A 20,250-nucleotide genomic window follows, 5' to 3' on the forward strand; every position below is an offset into this window, starting at 1 on the left:
ACAGGAAAAGGAGGTGGAGTCATCCAAGTGGTGGTTGCTCCAGACATCTACCAGGGCATAATGATCTCCCTGAGGATATCCACTGTGGCCTAGCACTTCTCTCATGTACATCCAGGGTGCTGTTAAAATCCCTGCCCAGGACCAGGCACCAGGACCAGGAGAATCCAAAGTGCCAAGGAAGGCAGATGCCCACTGATACAACTGCACCCGCTTTGGGATTGGTATCGGGGCACAGATGTTGACAAGATTGTGGGTCAGCCCCTCCATGCAGACCTAGAGGTGCAGCTGGCACCCTGGCATGACCTTGAACCATAAGTCCGGGGAAAACAGGGTAGCCACCCCATCCAAGAGTGTAGTGAGGTGGTTGAAGTACATCCTGTTCCCTCCTACCCCCGCCACCAGCTGGCTTTGGCAGCTGAATCTATGTGTGTCTCCTGCAAGATCACAGAGTACCACCCCACGTCCCCAAAGCGAGGAGAGTACCTAGCACCAGCAGAGACTCACCCTACAGCCTCTTGTATTCAGAGATGCAATGGTAGTTGGTTTAATTGGGGGCAGCGGCACCACCTGCAACCTGTGCTTGATCCCAAAGGTGTCAGGGAACTGTGGAATCTGTGAGTTCACTGGTAGGCTGCGGAGTACCACTCCTTGGTCCCTTAACTCTCCCCTGATAGGGCCCTGGTACCCTGGAAGAGGAGATTGAGATCCCTCCACTTCTGGAGACCACCTTCCTCCTGGAGCCTCGCAAGTCTTCCAGGAATTGGTACAGCTTGTCCTGTAGCATGACAGGGGCTGAGGTCTCCAGACTTGACTGAGCCCATGGACTCCCAGTTATCCTCCAGCTGGCCCCCATCAATGTCCCCACAGCCTTTTAGGCAGGGGAGTGTTTGCTCCTACTTTGACTATGATGGAATGCTGGCATACCACCACCTTTATCACATTGTCCACCTCGTCCCCGGACAAAGGAGTGAGTGGTGGAGGGAGTACAGAAGCCCTTGGTGGAGCGGGGAAGGGAAACACAAATACAGCCCTTTGGTTAAGTGACCGTTCTCCATGTATTTATGGAACTCAAACATCTACAAACACAAGATCCCCTCCTCCTTCATTCTCTCTTGCTTTTTCCTTTGCTGCAGAAATTGCTGGCGTTGGATTATCCATGATCACAATGGACAACCCCAAGCCTTCCCTGCCCTCAGCGTACAGCAGATTCAACACACAGATTGTGCTCAACCAAGAGGAGCAAGCAAACCCATGAATGATTAGTTGTATCTTTTATTAACCTCAGTGGGTGAGGCCTTTTCTGCTTGTCTTTACTTGTCATTCCTTGTGAACCTGCTGCAGTGACCTTCATACTTTCTTCTTCATGCTTTTAAATCCTCGGCTGGCGCCCTGCCCGAAGCAAACAGTTGATGGGATTCTACAACAAAAACAAACCCTGTTAATACAAAAATCTTGAGGTCTTGTTTCTTTGTACTTATGTATGTGCCACTCAGAGCAAGCACACTTAACCGGAATGGTCACTTTGCTGAGATGCCTAACAAGATACCAATTTAGTTTGAAAGGGAATGACAATGACTGCTCTTTAACAGAGTACGCATTAGCAAAAGTTCTGCTTCATAGGGACACAGTCAGCAATGTAAAGGCAGGACTTGAATGGGGACAGATGGGTTTGTGAGGATGCAGCATATTTCTACCTCTCCCTGGCAACCCTTTAGTTCTCCACACCCTAAACTCTTTAAAAATCCCTCTAGCCCTTATGAAGGCTATTTAACATCTTCATCAATGACCTGGAAGAAACCATAAAATCATGACTGATAATGTTTGCGAATGATACAAAGATTGGGAGAGTGGTAAATAACGAAGAGGACAGGTCACTGATTCAGAGCTATATGGATCACTTGGTAAACTGTCCACAAGCAAATAATATGCATTTTAATACAGTTAAATGTAAACGTATACATTTTTGAATAAAGAATGTAGGCCATACTTACAGGATGGGGGACCCTATCCTGGGAAGCAGTGACACAAAGATTTGGAGGTCATGGCAGATAATCAACTGAACATGAGTTCCCAGTGTGACACTGTGATCAAAAAGCTAATGTGATCCTGAGATGCATAAACAGGGGAATTTCAAGTAGGAATAGAGAGGTTATTTTAGCTCAGTATTTGCCACTGGTGCAACTGCTGCTGTAATTCTGTGTCCAGTTCTGGTGCCCATAATTCAAGAAGGATATTGATAGATTGGAGAGAGTCCATAGAACGATTAAAGAATTAGAAAACATACCTTGTAGAATCATAGGACTGGAAAGGACCTCAAGAGGTCATTTAGTCCAGTTCCCTGCACTCACGGCAGGGCTATGTATTATCTAGACTATCCCTGACAGGTGTTTGTCTAACCTGCTCTTAAAATCTCCAACGATGAAGGTTCCACAATCTCCCCAGGCAATTTATTCCAGTTCTTAACCACCCTGACAGTTAGGAAGTTTTTCCTAATGTCCAACCTAAACCTCCCTTGCTTGAATTTATGCCCATTACTTCTTGTCCTATCCTCAGTGGTTAAGAACAATTTTTCTCTCTCCTCCTTGTAACAACCTTTTATGTACTTGAAAACTGTTGTGTCCCCTTATAATGATAAGCTAAATAGATTAAGCTTCTTGAGTGTAACAAAAAGATGGTTAAGCAGTGACTTGATTACAGTCTACAAGTATCTACATGGGGAGCAAATATTTAATTATGGACTCTTCAATGTAGCAGATAAAGATATAATACGATCCAAAGGCTAGAATTTGAAGCTAGACAAATTCAGACTGAAAATAAAGGCATAAATTTTTAATGGTGAGAGTAATGAATCATTAGAACAATTTACAAAGGGTCACAATAGATTCTCCATCACTGACAATTTTTAAAGCAAGATTGGATGTTTTTCTAAAAGATCTTCTCTGGGAATTATTTTGGGGAAGTTCTCTGGCCTGTGACATACAGGAGGTCAGGCTAGATCATCACAATGGTCCCTTCTGACTTTGGAATCTACGAATGATACATTCTGTTCACATTTTGAAGGGTTTTTAACAGATGCAGCGGTGTCTGCCTGCAAACAATCTGAAACAGCATCTGTGAGGTTTGAATTTCCCTGTTCATCTCATCAAGTTGGTGAGCTATTGTTAGGCATCTGAGTTGACATGTCAACACTTACTATTTCACTGCCCAAAGCGGGGTTGGGGGGGGGAATATCACATTATGAAGATCTCCACAAGCTCATTTTGGCACCATGTGTGATACATCTGAAGGATACCTCCTCTTATTCCTCCCTCTTCTGAGATCAAGGAGCCAAGCCCCAAGAGGCTAGCAGGGCAAGCCTCACCAAGAGGGAGTCAAACCCCACAGAACACACATTATCATTTTTTGAACATCTACACAGTTTAATGTCAGCAGTGTCTTATTTTGGCATCTGAAGCATAAGGACCTTATTTTGTGGCAGAACTTGGAAAACCACTACTCGCCCCCAATTCGATTTTTTGGTAAAGTGAAGTTTAATGAGGCATGCAACAGGCTTGAAGTTATACATTTGTATCTTAAAGGAGACTGAAAAGTCTGTGGCTAGGCCCTGTCTACACAACAAAGTTGCACTGATTTAACTTCACTGGTTTAAAAAGCAATATAGCTAAATGGGGTGCAATCTCCTTTTGTAGGCTTTGAAATTTTTACCATTATTATGGGTAGGCAAGGCTTGAAGCCTGGGACTGAGGCCTGAGTCAAGTTAGGGAATTTTACAAAAATATTCACCCTGTTTTTCTGGACCAGTGTTAGCAAGTCTCCTGCAGCTAGAGCCATTTTTCCACTATCTCATTTAAATTTTTTCACCATATTAATGGACAAAATGGTAAAAATGTGCCTGGCCAGTAGAGCCTTGTCTATACTAGGGCTCCCACGAGTGCTCAGGCCAGCTCAGCAGAACTGGTGGGGAATTTTTGTTAAGTGAAAGTGACGAGCTTAGGTTTGAGAGAAAATGCAAATAATAAAACAGCAGAAATGCTGACAAGTGAATTAGATCCTAGGAATTATTTTAGACTTAAAAACCTCATGTGTTACTAACAATTAGGGCTGTCAATTAATCACTTTAACTCAAGTGATTACCTCAAAACAAATTAACTTGGTTAAAAAATTGTGATTAACTGCAGTTTTAAATCACACTGTTAAACAATAATAGAATACCAATTTAAATTTATTATAAATATTTTGGATTTTTTTCTACATTTTCAAATATATTAATTTCAGTTATTCAGAATACAAAATGTACAGTGCTCACTTTATTACAAATATCTGCACTGTAAAAAAAAGAAATAGTATTTTTCAATTCACCTCATACAAGTACTGTAGTACAATATCTTTATCATGAAAGTGCAACTTACAAATGGAGAATTATTTTTATTTACATAACTGCAGTCAAAAACAAAACAATGTAAAACTTTAGCGCAGGGGTGGGCAAACTCCATCCCGTCAGGGCTTTGGATCCGGCCTGCGGGATTGTCCCCCGTGGTGCCACAGGCCCCGCGTCGCTCTCAGAAGCGGCTGGCACTACGTCCCTGCATGGCCCCTGGGGGAGGTGTGGCAGAGGGCTCCGTGTGTTGCCCTTGCCTCCAGGCACTGCCCCCCGCAGCTCCCATTGGCTGGGAACAGGGAACTGCGGCCAATGGGAGCTTCGGGGTAGGTACCTAGAGGTGTGGCAAGGGCAGCACGCAGAGCCCTTTCCCCCCCGCCTCCAGGTGTCGCGCAGGGAAATGGTTCCAGCTGCATCCTGGAGCAGCGCCGCATAGGGCCAAGGCAGGCAGGCAGGAAGGAAGCCTGCCCTGGCCCCGGTGCGCACCACTGCCACCCCAGAGCCGCTTTAGGTAAGCGGCACCAGGCCGGAGCCCAAACCCCTCCTGCACCCTGCCCCCCCAACTCCCTGCCTGCACCTCGCATCACTCCTGCACCCCAACTCCCTGCCCTGAGCCCCCTGCTGCACCCTGCACCCCAATTCCCTTCCCTGAGCCCCCTCATACACTCCACACCCCTCCTCTACCCCAATCCCTTGCCCTGGGCCTGATCCTGCACACCACACCCCCTCCCACACCCCAACCCCCTGCCCCAGCCCTGCATACAATTTCCCCACCCAGATGTGGCCCTTGGCCCAAAAGGTTTGCCCAACCCTGCTTTAGAGCCTGCAAGCCCACTCAGTCCTAGTGATTGGCTGAACAAGAAGTAAGACAAACAAGTTTATTTTCATTTACAGGAGACAATGCTGCCTGCTACTTATTTACAATGTCACTTGAAAATAAGAACAGGCATTCGCATGGCACTGTTGCAGCCAGCGTTGCAAGGTATTTATCTGCCAGATATGTTAAACATTCTTATCCCCCATCATGCTTCAATTTGCAAATATTTGTAATAAAATATAATAATATAAAAGTGAGCATTGTATTCTGCGTTGTAATTGAAATATATTTGAAAATGTAGAAAATACTTATAATAAATTTAAATTGGTACACATAATGAACTTCAGATTTAAAAGAAAAGAAAACATAAAAAGCTATAGGTTTTGACCCCCATCCTGGCTCCTGTGCATTGCTGCAGTAGCATACAAGGGTTGTACAGGAACCACAATTAGCTCTACACTGCCCCTTGCAAGTCCCAGTTACACCAGAGGCTGCTCCAACTATACTGATGGCAGTTTCAATCCACAGAGCAGCCCAGAATTTGGAGCCACCTTTGCACAACCTCATCTCACCTGCTGGAGGTACAGCACACAATCAAATCCACTTGCTTTAGCTGGATCTTAAGTATAGGGTTACCATATATCCGTATTTTCCCAGACATGTCCGGCTTTTTAGTTCTTAAATCGCCATCCGGGAGGAATTTTTAAATATCTAAAAACGTCCAGGAAAACAGGGATGTATGGTAACCCTAGATGGGAGCTGCCAGAGCTGCGGAGCGGGCCTTGCGGGTGCCGGCAACACACAGAGAGCCCTTGCCCCCCGCCCCCCGATCCTAAGAGCCAGAGGGACCTCCCAGGGGGCAAGGTGGGGGGTCCCAGCGGTACTTACCTGGGGTGGCTCCCGGGAAGCATCCAGCAGGTCCCTCTGGCTCCTACGGTTGGGTCGGGGGGTGGAGGGCTCTCTGCCCGCTGCCAGTGCCTGCAAGCCCTGACCCGATCCTAGGAGCCGAGGGACCTGCGGCAGGAGGGGTGAGTAGGCGAGTGGGGGCGAGCGAGCCAGTGGCTGGTGGGTGGGCGAGGAGGCAAGTGGCGGGTGGGGAGGGTGAAGAGAAGAGCAGTGAGGGAGCCAGCTGCGGGCTGGAGGGAGGGTGAGGAGGCAGGCGGCAAGCCAGCGGCAGGCGGGGGCGGTGAAAAGGACAGCAGCAGGCAGTGGGGGTTGAAGAGGCGAGCGGCGACAGAGCCAGCGGTGGGCAGGGGTGAGGAGGCAAGCAGCGAGCCAGTGGCAGGCAGGGATTCTCGGGGCGGGCCTGGGGGTTTCTGGAAGGGGAGTGAGGAGGTGAGTGCAGCAAGCCAATGGCAGGCCGGGGGTGAGGAGGGTTGCGGTGACGAGGCCAAGCAGGGAGGGGCATGACCTGGGGCAGAGTGGGGGTGGACTGTGGGTGAGGCTGACATCACCCCAATGTGGAGTGTCCTCTGTTTTGAATGTTCAAATATGGTAACCCTACAAAGTAAGACTCAAGAGAAGACTACACCCCTTCCGGGTCCCCCAGGCTGGCTGATTATTTAAAAAAGGTGAATTTGAGGGCATTTCCTTGGGTGAGTGTGTGCTTCTCATTCATTACACTTCTCTGTTACTGCAAAGATTCTCAGTTATGACAGCAAGAATCAAAGAAATGAATCACTATCAATGCACAATGCATTAAATTTGCAGCTGCCACCTGTTAAGTACAGAAACAGCAGTTTAATCCTAGTAAACTGCAAATAAACACTTAGAATTTGCTTTTTTCTTCAAAGCTCTTTGCAAACATCAATTAAAAGTCATGTTTACTTTTCACAAGTGCTAAGCTTTGTGCATAAATGTGTATTTAGAAGGCTCACCCCTCACTTGGGATGAACACTTAAAGGTATTACTTCGCAATATATCACAAGAGCATCCAAAGGCTCCAGTTAAGGTCAGGGCCCTATTGCGCAAGGTACTGCCCCAGCACATATGAAGACCCAGTCCCTGCTGCAAAGAGTGTACATAAAGGAAAACAGACCTGGATTTATAGAGCTTTTTCTCCTGCAGTGATGAAATTGGGCCACTCACAGGCTGGGTGGGATTCTCCATGCTCTCACTGGGACAGATTTCCATGGAATCCACTTGCAACTGCTCATAAGTCTCCACATTCACATCCATTGGCATGCTCACATCCAGCTTAGAGGGAGGCTTACTGTGCTTAGTGCTGCTGCAGAAACAAAACCCTCCTTTCAGGAACTGCCAACTGTCTCCTAGTCAACCCAAGATCAAGGGCCCAAGGTCATTTGATCAGGAGGTTACAAAACAAATTAAGTAAAATAGACTCAGGAGAGTCAGAGGGGGGCTAGCAGAAGGCAGTGAGTGTCCTTGATCACTCTTGGTGGCCTGTAAAATGTCCAAGCAAGCAGAGCACTGCAGTTCTAGAGGGGAAGCTGTCTCACAGGAGGAACTCTCTTACAAGGGGGTCTTCAGAGTGGAGAGTCAGAACTACTGCATTACAGTACATGGGCTTCACCACAAGCTTCTTTCTTATACCCATAAAGCATAACTGGATACATCTGGCTGAGCAGGGCCAATGAGTTTCCTTCCTTCCATAGCTTAGGGCGTCATGCTCCAAAGAGATGAATGTTGGTGCCTGACCCATGGCTAAGAAAGACACTTTCTACAATCAGCAGTTCACTTCCTTTCCAAGTTCTAAGCCAGGGATCGGCAACCTTTGGCATGCAGCCGATCAGGGTAAGCCCCCTGGTGGGCTGGGCCGGTTTGTTTACCTGCTGCGTCCACAGGTTCAGCCAATCGCAGCTCCCACCGGCTGCGGTTTGCCACTCCAGGCCAATGGGGGCTGCGGGAAGCAGTGGCCAGCACATCCCTCGGCCCACGCCAGAATAGAGAGTGCTGCAGAAGAGGCGAGGGACCGGTGTCGTCTGGCTGTGGGCAGCACCCTAACCCACAGATAGCGTGAACTGGGACGGAATGGCTCTGGCCCTTACTTGTGCAGGGTCACTGGTACCCTCTGGTTGACTTGCCAGGCTCCTCCATCTGGGATAGGATTCCTGAGCATGTGTTGGGCTCTCCAGGCCCATGCACCCATTCTGGGGATGGATCCCTGCACTTGACACAGCTTGGCAGGCCTTTTCCTGCCACTGCTGTCACAATGGAGATTGTTTGCCCTTCAGCCCTGCACTCACTCAGAAAAGGGAACAGAGTGCACCCTTCGGAGCAGAGCAGGTGCTGCTGGGATTGCAGCTCGGCTCTCTGTACTTCAGGGAGAGTGCAAGGGAAGCAGGGGGCTGGGCAAAATGGGGAGGACTCATTGGTTCACGGGTGAGGAGTGAGCAAATGTCTTTTTAGCACCCCTTTCACGCATGTGATGTGGGCAAGTCATCCCTGTTGGAAGGACCTGAAGTCCAGTATTCCTTGGCTCATGAATTCACATGCTATGCTGTAACATTTTTGCACTCAGTAAACATGTTATACACAAGAGGCCAGAAATAAACTAGTGCAATTATGGGAAGGGAATGCAGGAGCTCTGGAATCTGACACTAGCTTGTGTAAATATGAAGTGCTACTGACTAAGCCCAGAGAAGCATGAGGTTGCTGGATTTTCAGGTGTTCTCTGCTTCTGAGGACCAGTCCTCAGCACACAGAAGGATAAATTCTTGCTTTGTCAGTATATTTGGCACTTACCTTTTAGCTTTTTTTGGTTTATCAAATCGAAAATCAGAAGGATAAAGATGAACTTTGACTAAGTGATCTTTTCTGTCTTTGCTGCTCTTGAACTTCTCTGCACAGCCTTCTACCAAACACTGATACTAAAAAGCAAGAAGAGGGAAAGGTAATTCTAAAACTCATGCAGTATAAGCAAGATGGGAGTTACTCTCACAGAATTTCTCCAAGGCAAGGCAAGGCAAGGCAAGATGTTTACGTGGCACTTCCACATTGATACACAATTCTAAAGATGTATCATCATCATCATCTACTGGATTCTCTCTGAAAAGTGATTTAGTCCAATCACAAACTATTGGGCTCTCCAGCTTTTGTTTATGCAAGGAGGAAATGACTTTTCCCTCTACCACAGGAGCCACTGGGTGAAGTATATTTTATGGCCTGTGTTATTATTAAGACCATACGATTGTATGGTTCCTTTTAGCCTTAAAAACCTATGAAAACGAATAGAATTCACACATTACAATCTCCAAGTTACATGGGTGCGCTGAGATTGTTTCACTAGTTTAACTTGTTGGGAAACTACTTCCATCTCGGATATTAGGAAAATATTGTTCATTTTCTGCCACCCCTTGCACATGGTTTCTTGACTGCCTGTGTATGAAGCAAAGTCCAAACTGCTAAGGCCCATCAAGCAAAACTCCTGGGAAGTCCAATACTGGCAAGTACCTGCAAATGGTGGCAGCAGGAAACCTCCTTGATAAAAATGTGTAGTTTACAGAGGACAGAAGAGAGAATTATCTGCTGACTGAACTCAGGATGCTTAAATATTAGCAAAGTTTGATTAAACCAGTTAACTATTCCAATTCCACAGATGGGCAAACCGACTACTCCAGCACTGCACAAGCAGGATAGAGCCTGTTTGACAAGAAAACCATTTCCCTTGTTTCTTTCCTGTCTTCACTTTAGGTACTATTATCCTAGGGAGAAGTTAGCTCAAGTCAGACTTACACACTTGTGTTTATCCACCAATTCTCATTTTTACAATAAGCAAAGGAGAAAGGATGGCTAGTCCTACATGCAGGAGATCTGGGTTCTACTCCTGGCACTGTGTGTGACCATGGGAAAGTCTCTTCCTCGCCGATAGCCAAAGTTTCTCCATCAGAAAAACAAGAATAATACATTCTTAAATCACTGGACATTATGAGACATAAAGCACATGTAGTGCTTAGAGATCCTTGGACAGAAGGCACTAGAGACTGCAAAGAATATTATTGTTTTCCTTTTGCATGAATCAACTTGTGTCTTGTACTCTGTCTGTAACTAGGACCATACCAAATATACAGTCCATTTTGATCAATTTCATGGTCATAACATTTTAAAATATAGTAAATTTTAGGATTTCCGCTATTTAAATCTGAAATTTCACAGTCTTGTAATTGTAGGGGTCCTGACCCAAAAATGAGTTGGGGAAGAGGGCGTAGCAAGTTTACTGTGCAGGGGGGATTTTTACTAGAAATTTATCACGTGCTGGATACACAAGGAAATCTTTGCTTGCAACTCACCATATTTTGCTTCTCTGCCATTATCTGGAAGAGAGAGTCATGCCACTCTAGGATGTGAGTATCCAACAGATGCCCAGAGGGGAAAGAGCGTTTGCAGAAAGAGCACATGTTCCTGTGCAGTGTGTTGTAGTGATGTTCATAACCCTCTAAGGTATCAAAGACCTGGCAGCACCCAACAATATGACAACAGAATTCTGACACCCTAGAAGGAAGCGATGAAAACATTTGTATTTTTAGGTTAAGTCAAGGCCACCCAGAGCATATGGCTCAGTTCTTCTGCATACATCTAAATAAAATCTCTACATTATGGCAGTTTTCATTAATATCTACTCGACACAGGAGAAGATGAGCGCTATTAAACTGGAGACACAATAGAAGTAGTTTGTGAGGATTTTGTAATTAGGAACTCATATTTGTGGCTCAAACTTCTTTTACCTAACTCACAGCTAGAATCTGTGGGTCATACATACAGAGCTGAACTTACGATAAATTACGGAATGAATTAATACTGAGCAGCAGTATGAGCTATTATATTACAAAATCCCAGTAGATCTCTATGAAATAGCTACACTCACTTTCAGTTTGTTCTCTAGGTATCTTCTAGTTTCAAAATATTCAGTAATCATCCCAGAAAAAACTGGATGAAGATCTTGGGCAATGTGTTCATTTTGACCAGGTTATTCTCCCTGACCAAACAACTGCATATTTTCCCCTGAACTCCAAATATTTTTTAGTTGACTGCAGTAATGATCTATCATGTAATTTGCTCAGATCTTCTAGGTTAGCTGAGATTTAAATTCCCAGGTATCTTCAGGAATGCATTGCCCATTTACACCCATGTTTTCTGAAGGGATGATTTCTCCAGATCTGGCAAAGAGATAACCAACATTTCAGATTTAACATCATTTTAAAGCCAGACACTTCCTCAAAACCTGAATTTCTTTCAATAACTATATGGAAAACTTCAGGTTCAATAACTATCACATCATCCACCTTTAAGGCACTTTGTGATGTCTTCCTTCCTTCCTCTCCATCTCCATGGTTAGTGCAAAAAAATAGAGACTGAAGACATCCCTGTCTAGTGTCTGTATAACTCAGACAGATAAGACCCAACTCCAATGACTTATGCTGACGTTTTTGGACTGGTGTAAAGAGAAATATTCCTCTTAAGGAAACAGGAGCCAAAGCTTATCTGAAGATGCAATAAACAAAAAAAAAAACCGTACCATCCATCAAGAGACCTCTCTTTGTCAAGAAATAACAAAGGGGAATCAGTTTACTTTGCTCTGGTACTAGGAATGATTGAAAGTACTCCATAATTATTCAACATTTGTTTATTCTTAATGAATCCAGTCTGAGCCAGATATATTCAACACTGACAGACAGCATGGACCACAACCTGGTAGTTAGAGGGAGGGTCAAAAATCAATCAAATGCATTTTTGTTACAGGACCCACAACAGAATTTGTCTGAACGACATCACTTACTTGGATCTTTCGGTCACTTCAGTAACATTTGTTAAGATATCTTGGAGATACAAGTGTCTATGTATGTCTCCATCCTGGAACAGGGAATAGCGATTATAGGTATGTTACAGCAATGTGTGTTCAAAAAGCAAATTGGAAATTATTTTTATTCCCAACAAGTAACTCTGTTAAAACAGAGTTAAGAATGAGAATACATGTTACTGTGAACTCGACTCTTAGGTCAATATGTTATCCTTGATCCACTTTGCTAAACTCAGCTTATAGACCACAATTAAAAGTGCAACTTGGCATACTCAATAGAGCCCCTGGGTTTACGTACACACAAGTACCAGTGTCCTTTACTGTTACTATGAGCTGCTTTGTTGCTAACAACCGAGGACATAATTCTAGAGACACTCAAGGTCACCGAGACTAACTCATGAGTATAATGTTTGCAAAGGATCACACATCCAAAGGGGATTCTTCTATAGCTCTAGTAGAAATGGGCTGTGCTTCTGGAGCAGGAGTCAAGAGTTTTATTTGTGCCATGACTGAGAAGTTCCAAGTGGCTAAATCAGGCAGCACAGCAACAAATGTTCTGCTATCATGGACTGGTTTCAGTTTTTTTCTTTATAAAAAATTAAATAAAAAAAGGGACACAGTCCACTGCAGCTTTCAAAGACGACAGTCACTTTGAACCATTTTACTTGTGAATCTGTTTCCATACAGCTTCTTTTCTGCCATTACAATCACATTCACACATCTGCACGTATCATGTTGCCTTAGCTGCATACCAGAGCGTTCTGGAATAGACTCAGCAGTTCTCCCACAGTGCCTCACCAGGTGATAGAGTGCCCTGACAGGCACCACTAACACAGAGAACGTTACCTTCAGACATCATATCACAGAAAGTTGGGAGGACGGAAGACTGACAAAACTGCTGAATTAGTTACAGTGAGACAGCCATGTGTCAGCCTAAGCAACACAGTGAGCTGCCAGTCATGCCATTAACTAGTTACAAACTCAGTTAACAGTGCCAGAGTCTGTAACCAAAGGCAGAGGCCTCACTATCCAGGTGAAAGAAGACAAACCCACTCTAGATGCTGGGAAAGGGGAGGGTTGTAACTCCTTCCAGTGTGTTGTCCTTGGCCATGCTAGAGGGCTCTAGCTTTTTTATCTGCTAACAGAAGGCTTATATATTTGAGGCCCACTTGTGTGCTTCTCACCCCAACCTGGCCGTTGTTCCACCCTCACAACGTAGGGCCTTTGAGCTGCTGTGATGAAGAGTGGTGGTGGTGGTGGACGACGAGTCTGCACAGTTCTGCTCCTGGTTCTAACTGGTTTCAAACTTGGTCCTCAACCTCTGTGACGAACTCTAGTGCTTGTCTCTGCTGCTGCTCGGACATTTCCTGAGAGCTGCACAACACAGACAGGATTCCTGACTGTCATAGCTACTTACACAGCTCTGAACAGCAGCAGAGGTACTGCAGCCATCTGTCTGCAGACTTAGGCTCACCTTAGTTTGCTTTGCACTAAAAGACATTTTTTGCAACCAAATGGGCTAGAGACATGAGTATCTGCATAAAACTATGTCATGTAGTCTAGCAGTGCAGACACATACGATCCACGTCCAGGAGCCTGAAGACCCTGGCCATCAGCAGTGCTCAGCACATCAGGGATGAGGGAGATTTAACCCAAAACATTCCCCAGCTAGACCACATGAGGGACTCATCCCTGGAGGTTGCTGGGCTGGACTGACTCCTGCCACCAGTAGGATAGGCTTACAGCAAGTCTATCAAGTTCGGGCAATTTTCCTATAACCACAGGTCCTGAGTCACAGGACTACATGAAACGCTCCCGCTGTTCAACAGGAGCATAGTGTTAACACTCCTGATTTGGGGGGAATGGGATTTTGGCTGCGGCTGGGGCCAGTCTGGCAATGACGTGAGAAGCTCCAGCGGTCTAGAAAAGTTGAGCCTCTCTTGGGCGGCCTGCTCTGCTTGCCTGCCTGCCTGCGGGGGGCAGAACAGCGTGAAGAGCGAGCAGAGGTGAGGCGCGGGTAGGGGCACAGCGGGGATTCACAGCTCAGTCAAACCGAAACACACAGGACGCCCAAAGAGAGTCTCGGCTGGATCCAGTTGGTGATTTGTGCTCCGGCGGCACTGGAGCAGGTGTCTCTCGAGGGCAGGGACAGCCCCCGGGCACTGGGTCGAAGGAGCTCTGGGGCGGGGGGAAGCACCGAGAACAGAGCTCGCTGCTGCTCGGCCCAGCTGGTGCCCTCGGGCGCACAGGTGCCCTCTCCGCTGGGACTGCATTTCCCAGCCTGCCCCGCGGGTAACAGGCCGGAGGCCACGCGAGGGCTGCCGGGAGCTGTAGTCGCAGCCAAGGCCCTTACCTCAAAGAACTCGTGCTGGCGATGGAAGCGGAGGCGGCTGGGGGAGAAGCAGAAGGGGGCCCGCGGCGGGGTGCGGGGCCAGACGGGCAGCAGCGGCCGCTCCACTCGCAGTGAGACGCTGAGCTCCGGCGGCAGCAGCATCCTGTCGAAGCGGTGTCTCCGCGAACAGGACGCGCTCACCCGACCGCCATCTTTTTGGGGCGCGGGGAAAGAGCAGATCACTTCCGGGTCGGCGGGTACTTCCAGGTCACATCGGAGTGGGTCGGGTATCGTGAGGCCTGGGAGCGATCCGGGGCTGCGGTTAGTGAGGAGTCTTCCAGACCACCCCGCTGCCGCGGTTCCTCAGCGAGCTAGGCAGCGTGGGGAAACAGGGAGAGAGGTGCCCTGAAATGACAGGTCCCGACACTGTTCTCTGATTGGCTCCAGGGATGCTGCCGTTACCGCGTCGGCCAATCGGAGCCTGTGCACCTCTTCCCCGCGCGCAGCTTGGCCGCCGGAGGCGTGCTGCTGGTTACCGTTAACGGCTGCGGTGGGAATTCCTGACTAGCCCCTGGCTCTCCCCTCTCCCACTGGGCGCGCGTCCCGGAGCGCCACCTACCGGCCTATCGACGTGGGGCCTTCTCCGCGCGCGCCGCCTCCCCTCCCAACGCGCGGCGGCGGCGGGAGCGGCTCAGCCCCGGCACAAGGTACCCGCTTTCCAGCGAAGCGAAGCGGGCGCGGGCGGTGGGACGCATGAGGGCTGGGAGCTCGGCCTTGTCCCATACGCCCCTCCCCGCGGCCCTCAGCGCAAGGCAGGCTGCAGAGCGATTGTCGCCGGCGCTAGGGGGTGAGCGGGAACCTGGGCCTCGGTTGGGGACCCCACAGCAACGGCGGGCCTGGGGTAGCCGTTTCCGTCGTAGCAACGCGGCGGGCATGGGGAGCTGGCTCTGCGCGGTGGCACTGATCCCCAAGGGGATCTGACCTCCCGCCGAAACCAATAGCAACATTACGACTCGGGGGGTCTCTGGCCCTACGCCCGCTTGGGTTCTTGTTGGTCTTTGATTTGTTTATTACCGTATCTTCTGGGGCGAGCAGGTGCATGACAGTAGTGTCCGTGCAGAGGTGTAGAAAGGCTTTCTTGACCAGAGATTTCCTTTAGAGGTTCAGGCACGGGGCTCACCCAATAGAGAGAGGCGCTCCCTGCTTAGTTTGTCTACCAGGTGATTTCTAGCCCCCCTGGCTATAGCATTTTGGTTGTGTCACTGCTCTTGGTTATGGAGGAGCCCCACTACTGCCTGCAGGGATCAAAGTTAGCTCTAATTCTGTGGGAATATCTTTCCCACCAAACTAGTGCACATTATTACCTCACTTACCTTAATCTGAATTAATGTGACAGGACCTTTGGTCCCATTATTCTAAGAGTTTGTTCTCTGTCTGGATTTTATTTGGATCTTTTAAAATTATTAGCTGAAGTATCATCTTTTGTTTTTATGCAGTCTCTCTCTCTCTCTCTCTGCTCCTTTCATCTTCTCTTTGCCTGGTCCTGTACTGTCTAATTTATGCTGGTATGTAAGGATATCTACTGACAATAAGTCAAAATCAGTCGCTGTTTCCTCCTCGCCAAAACTCCAGATGTATTTCTGTTTTCTTTACAGGTCAAATCCTGTTGTGAAATAAATCCACCAGGTTCCCCTCAGTCTTATTTTCCCACAGATTTACTGTTAGTATGTTACTTTCTTGAGTGGGTGGGTTTGATTGACATTCCCAGTGAGGTTAGCTAAGTATATTAAAAAATTATGCTAATTTCAGAATAACTGTGTGAGGATTCAGTTATCTCTTTCCCATTAGTTGTTACTATATTTGAAGTTGCAAGAAAATGTGTGGAACTGTGATAAGTAGAAACTGGACACATTTTTACCCTTGACTCTCTAAAGATGAGAAGATCTGCTGTGCTACTCTTTTCTCCCAGGGCTTTTCTAGATTTGGATTTGGAAGATGTTTGGGTTATTAACATGTGTTAGTTAAAAACTTCCAAACCCTAGTCTAGACAAGACCTCACTCTGCGATCCAAGCATATATGTAGAGCAGAATATTGGTTTAGAGAAAGACCCTGCAGATCTTGGAGCATTTTGCTCTTTGTAATCAAATCTGTGTCTCTGTACCATGCCCATCACCTTTGTATCTTGTTGCCAGTATTCAGCTGTTCAGTATATGCCCATTATTTAAATACCATTTCCTGCTTAACGGGGCTTTTCAGTTTTGTGTCTTTGGTCAAGATGTTTCCTATTTGACATGCAGACTTGCTAGTGTAAACTGATGGTTAGCTGCCTTCCTGCCATTTAGCCTCTAGAGGGCTTCCTCCCCCTTCAATGGGAGACTGTCTCCCCAAGCATACTTTATGGTTGAGTCAGTGTAACTAATGGGGAGCTTAGAGATCTGGTCATCAGATGAAGAGACAAAGTAGGCAGAGGCTGAGAGGCAAAGGAAAGGAAATACTTTTCTTTCTCTAGCTTTTCCACTGTAATCAATAACAGCTAGTCTACATGTAGAAATTGGCTACTGTCACTATTTCAGAATAACAGGTTTCAGAGTAGCAGCCGTGTTAGTCTGTATTTGCAAAAAGAAAAGGAGTACTTGTGGCACCATAGAGACTAACAAATTTATTTGAGCATAAGCTTTCGTGAGCTACAGCTCACTTCATCAGATGCATTCAGTGGAAAATACAGTGGGGAGATTTATATACATAGAGAACATGAAACAGTGGGTGTTACCATACACACTGTAACAAGAGTGATCACTTAAGGTGAGCTATTACCAGCAGGAGAGTGGGGGGAGGGAGCCTTTTGTAGTGATAATCAAGGTGGGCCATTTCCAGCAGTTGACAAGGACAGTAGGAGGGGAAATAAACAAGGGGAAATAGTTTTACTTTGTGTAATGACCCATCCACTCCCAGTCTTTATTCAAGCCTCAGTTAATGGTGTCCAGTTTGCAAATTAATTCCAATTCAGCAGTCTCTCGTTGGAGTCTGGTTTTGAAGTTTTTTTGTTGAAGAATTGCCACTTTTAGGTCTGTAATTGAGTAACCAGAGAGATTGAAGTGTTTTCCTACTGGTTTTTGAATGTTATAATTCTTGATGTCTGATTTGTGTCCATTTATTCTTTTACGTAGAGACTGTCCGGTTTGGCCAGTGTACATGGCAGAAGGGCATTGCTGGCACATGATGGCATATATCACATTTGTAGATGTGCAGGTGAATGAGCCTCTGATAGTGTGGCTGATGTGATTAGGCCCTATGATGGTGTCCCCTGAATAGATATGTGGACACAGTTGGCAACGGGCTTTGTTGCAAGGATAGGTTCCTGGGTTAATGGACAGACAGCCCCCCAACCTGAAGCAAATTCTCACCAGCAACCACACAGCAGAACCGCTAACCCAGGAACCTATCCTTGCAACAAAGCCCGTTGCCAACTGTGTCCACATATCTGTTTACACAAAGCTAAATTATACTGGCATAATTTTTCTGAAATAGCTATCCTGGTCAATTTCCCTCAGATAGACAAGGCCTAACTCAGTTTTAAGTCACATCTTTTGTGATTTTGGTACAAGTCTGTATATGGACAGTTATTCCGAAATCACTGACCAAACTCATACTTGCATAAAAATAACAAGGTGTGAATTCCAAAGGATTTTTTTATTTTGATGTAAGTATAATTAATCCAGCCTTCAGAAGCCTGCAGCAGCACCTTCAAATTTAACCTCTGCGGAGTAGAGCCTGTACTCTGCATACTACAAAGCTGTGGGGTAAAAGTTTCAAAAGTGCCTAAGGGGCTTAGGAACTATTGTTTATACATGGAACTATTCAGGGACAGCTATGGATGGACACACTTATTCAAGAATGTGTGTGCCTTGTTCCTGTTTAGTTTAATACAATTTAAAAGTGGATTGAACTAAAGAGGAATAAAGCACTATTATTCCAGAAAAAGCGTCCACACATAGAGTTATGCAAAAACTGTTATTTCTGCACAACTCCATGGCTATGTACACACTGCAGCTTAAGTTGGTATAAGTTATGTCGTTCAGGAGTGTGAATAAACCACCCCGTTGAGTGATGTAAATTAAACCGACCTAAGCTCCGGTGTGGACAGCGCTATGTCGGTGGGAGAGCTTCTCCTGCTGACATAACTACGAGCCTCTGCACTAGCAGCGCTGAGTTCTGTAGTGTAGTCATAGCCATGTGTAAACAAGCTCTAAGTCCCAATTTCAAAAATGATTTAGGTACTGAAGAGTCTAAATTACATTAACTTTCAAGGAAATTTAAGCTCTGAAGTGCCAAAGTCATTTTTGAAAATGAGACTTGGTCTCCTAGGCCACTAAGGCAATTTTGAACTTTTTTACCCTTGTTGATTAGCTTTGAATTTTAGTGGTAAGGATCATCTGTTGTGTTTTGCATTCAGTGTACTGTGAAATCTGTAACCCTAGGTGGAAGCATGAGTGAATTCCGCATTCACCATGATGTGAATGAGCTGTTAAGCCTGCTACGTGTTCATAGAGAGGAAGGAGCTGAAGTGTACATAGATCTTCTGCAAAAGAACCGAACCCCTTATGTTACCACAACTGTCTCTGCACACAGTGCTAAGGTGAGTTAATTTGGGTTTACTCGCTGCTAGGCTGCAGTGATGATTGAAATGCATTTTTTTCTTAATTGGAGTGTGACTAGGTGACAGGTCTCAAAGTGTAACCATAAACAGGGAATTGTCATCCAACAGGGTTGTGTCTTGTGCGGGCTCACAGGGATCATTATTGGCCCTATGCTATTTAACATTTTTATCAATGACCTGGAAGAAAATATAAAATCATCACTGATAAAGTGTGCAGATGACACAAAAATTGGGGGAGTGGTAAATAATGAAGAGGACAGGTCACTGATGCAGAGCAATCTGGATTGCTTGGTAAGATGAGCGCTATCAAATGATATACTATTTAATAATGACATGTAATGTATACATCTAGGAACAAAGAATAAAGGCCATGCTGATATCAGGGTGGATTTGATCTAAATCACTCGTCAGGAAGATTCAATTTAATCATGGATTTCTACATAAAAGTGCATTTATTCTTGTTGGTTATTATAACCTTAATACATATGTTTCTACATCTCTCTCCAAGTTGTAGTTTCATTTTTAGAAGGTTACACTATATGTTTTTAAAGTGATTTATTTTGAAAACTTTTCAGATTAGTTTTACAGCTATATCAGAAAATGAATGATTGTTTGATTATTTCATTTACAAAAGGTAATTGAAGCAGGTAGTTGTGAAGTCATTAGGAGGTGAACTATCTTCAATTCAACAGGTTAATCATTAATATTTGGAGGATTTCCTTGCCACGCTGTATTAGGAGGAGAACATCATCAGACAGACATTTAAATTGTTTTGTTTAACTAAAACAACAATGTTATGTATTCTGGATTTCTTGAATGGTTCACCCTTAGCTCTGAAGTTCATCATAGTTCACATTATGGAGGGATGATCGCTGGATGTCCATGTCATAGCCAATTCCTCCTCTTCAGCATTTAAGGTTTGACCCTGGCACCGAATATTGAGAATATTTACAAGAAAATGAGCTGGAGATAGTGCTTGTCCCATTCATTTTTTTAATGTTTGTAATTTAACTCTGTCATTGCATATTTCTCTTTTTAGGATCTCACTCAGTTCTTTCCAAATTTCAACAGAGTCAGTAATAAAACAGCTATTTCCCTGCGCTTTGTTCAGGGCTACGAAATAGGCTTCACGGTACTCAGCATGTGTTCAACATTTCTCTTAAGCCCAATGTTGAGGACTTTGGCTGTGACAGTGCCATCTATTTTTTCATGATTTTGTTCACAAACTGTCATCAGGGTAGGCCAGTTCTTGATATAGTGCTCAAAACAGACCACTACTGAGTTCCATCACACGTCTTATGGGAGAGT

The 20,250-nt window shown here is 45.7% G+C and overlaps 2 protein-coding genes across 10 annotated transcripts in view; one reads left to right on the plus strand and one right to left on the minus strand.

Moving 5' to 3' along the window:
- Nucleotides 1–1,254: 1,254 nt before the first annotated feature.
- ZNF511 (zinc finger protein 511) lies at nucleotides 1,255–14,875 on the minus strand. Of its 3 annotated transcripts, none has more exons than XM_073353121.2 (6): nucleotides 14,306–14,875; nucleotides 11,932–12,005; nucleotides 10,445–10,646; nucleotides 8,901–9,025; nucleotides 7,284–7,422; nucleotides 1,255–1,417 (listed from the first exon to the last, which is right to left on the minus strand). In XM_073353121.2, the coding sequence occupies exons 1-6, from the start codon at nucleotides 14,444–14,446 to the stop codon at nucleotides 1,370–1,372; spliced, it is 729 nt and encodes a 242-aa protein (XP_073209222.1). In that variant the 5' UTR covers nucleotides 14,447–14,875; the 3' UTR covers nucleotides 1,255–1,369. The 3 variants fall into 3 exon arrangements, with proteins under 3 accessions (XP_073209222.1, XP_073209221.1, XP_073209220.1); XM_073353120.2 differs by having other exon boundaries at nucleotides 7,234–7,419; nucleotides 14,306–14,873; XM_073353119.2 differs by having other exon boundaries at nucleotides 7,234–7,422; nucleotides 14,306–14,869.
- The window catches only part of TUBGCP2 (tubulin gamma complex component 2), a 91,687-nt gene continuing 85,785 nt past the window's right edge, over nucleotides 14,349–20,250 (plus strand). For 3 of the 7 annotated variants that reach the window (XR_012159936.1, XM_073353110.1, XM_073353114.1), the window contains exons 1-2: nucleotides 15,002–15,131; nucleotides 18,764–18,921. Coding sequence is in view for 5 of the 7 variants with exons in the window: in XM_073353110.1 (XP_073209211.1) it covers nucleotides 15,038–15,131; nucleotides 18,764–18,921 (252 nt within the window). In the remaining 2 variants the exon portion in view is untranslated. The other 4 variants (XM_073353112.2, XM_073353113.2, XM_073353111.2 and 1 more) reach the window with 4 other exon arrangements.

Source organism: Lepidochelys kempii, chromosome 7 (genome assembly GCF_965140285.1).
Source record: "Lepidochelys kempii isolate rLepKem1 chromosome 7, rLepKem1.hap1, whole genome shotgun sequence".
Classification (NCBI taxonomy): domain Eukaryota; kingdom Metazoa; phylum Chordata; order Testudines; family Cheloniidae; genus Lepidochelys; species Lepidochelys kempii.

Bases quoted from the DNA above. Each gene is read 5' to 3' on its own strand.
- ZNF511 (XM_073353119.2), bottom strand. From the start codon at position 14,446: ATGCTGCTGCCGCCGGAGCTCAGCGTCTCACTGCGAGTGGAGCGGCCG. The intron at 9,026-10,444 runs GTGAGTTGCAAG...CTTGCTTTTTAG, and splicing joins TGGCAGAGAAGCAAAATATG to TATCAGTGTTTGGTAGAAGG. The intron at 7,423-8,900 runs GTAAGTGCCAAA...TTGTTTCTGCAG, and splicing joins AAACCAAAAAAAGCTAAAAG to CAGCACTAAGCACAGTAAGC.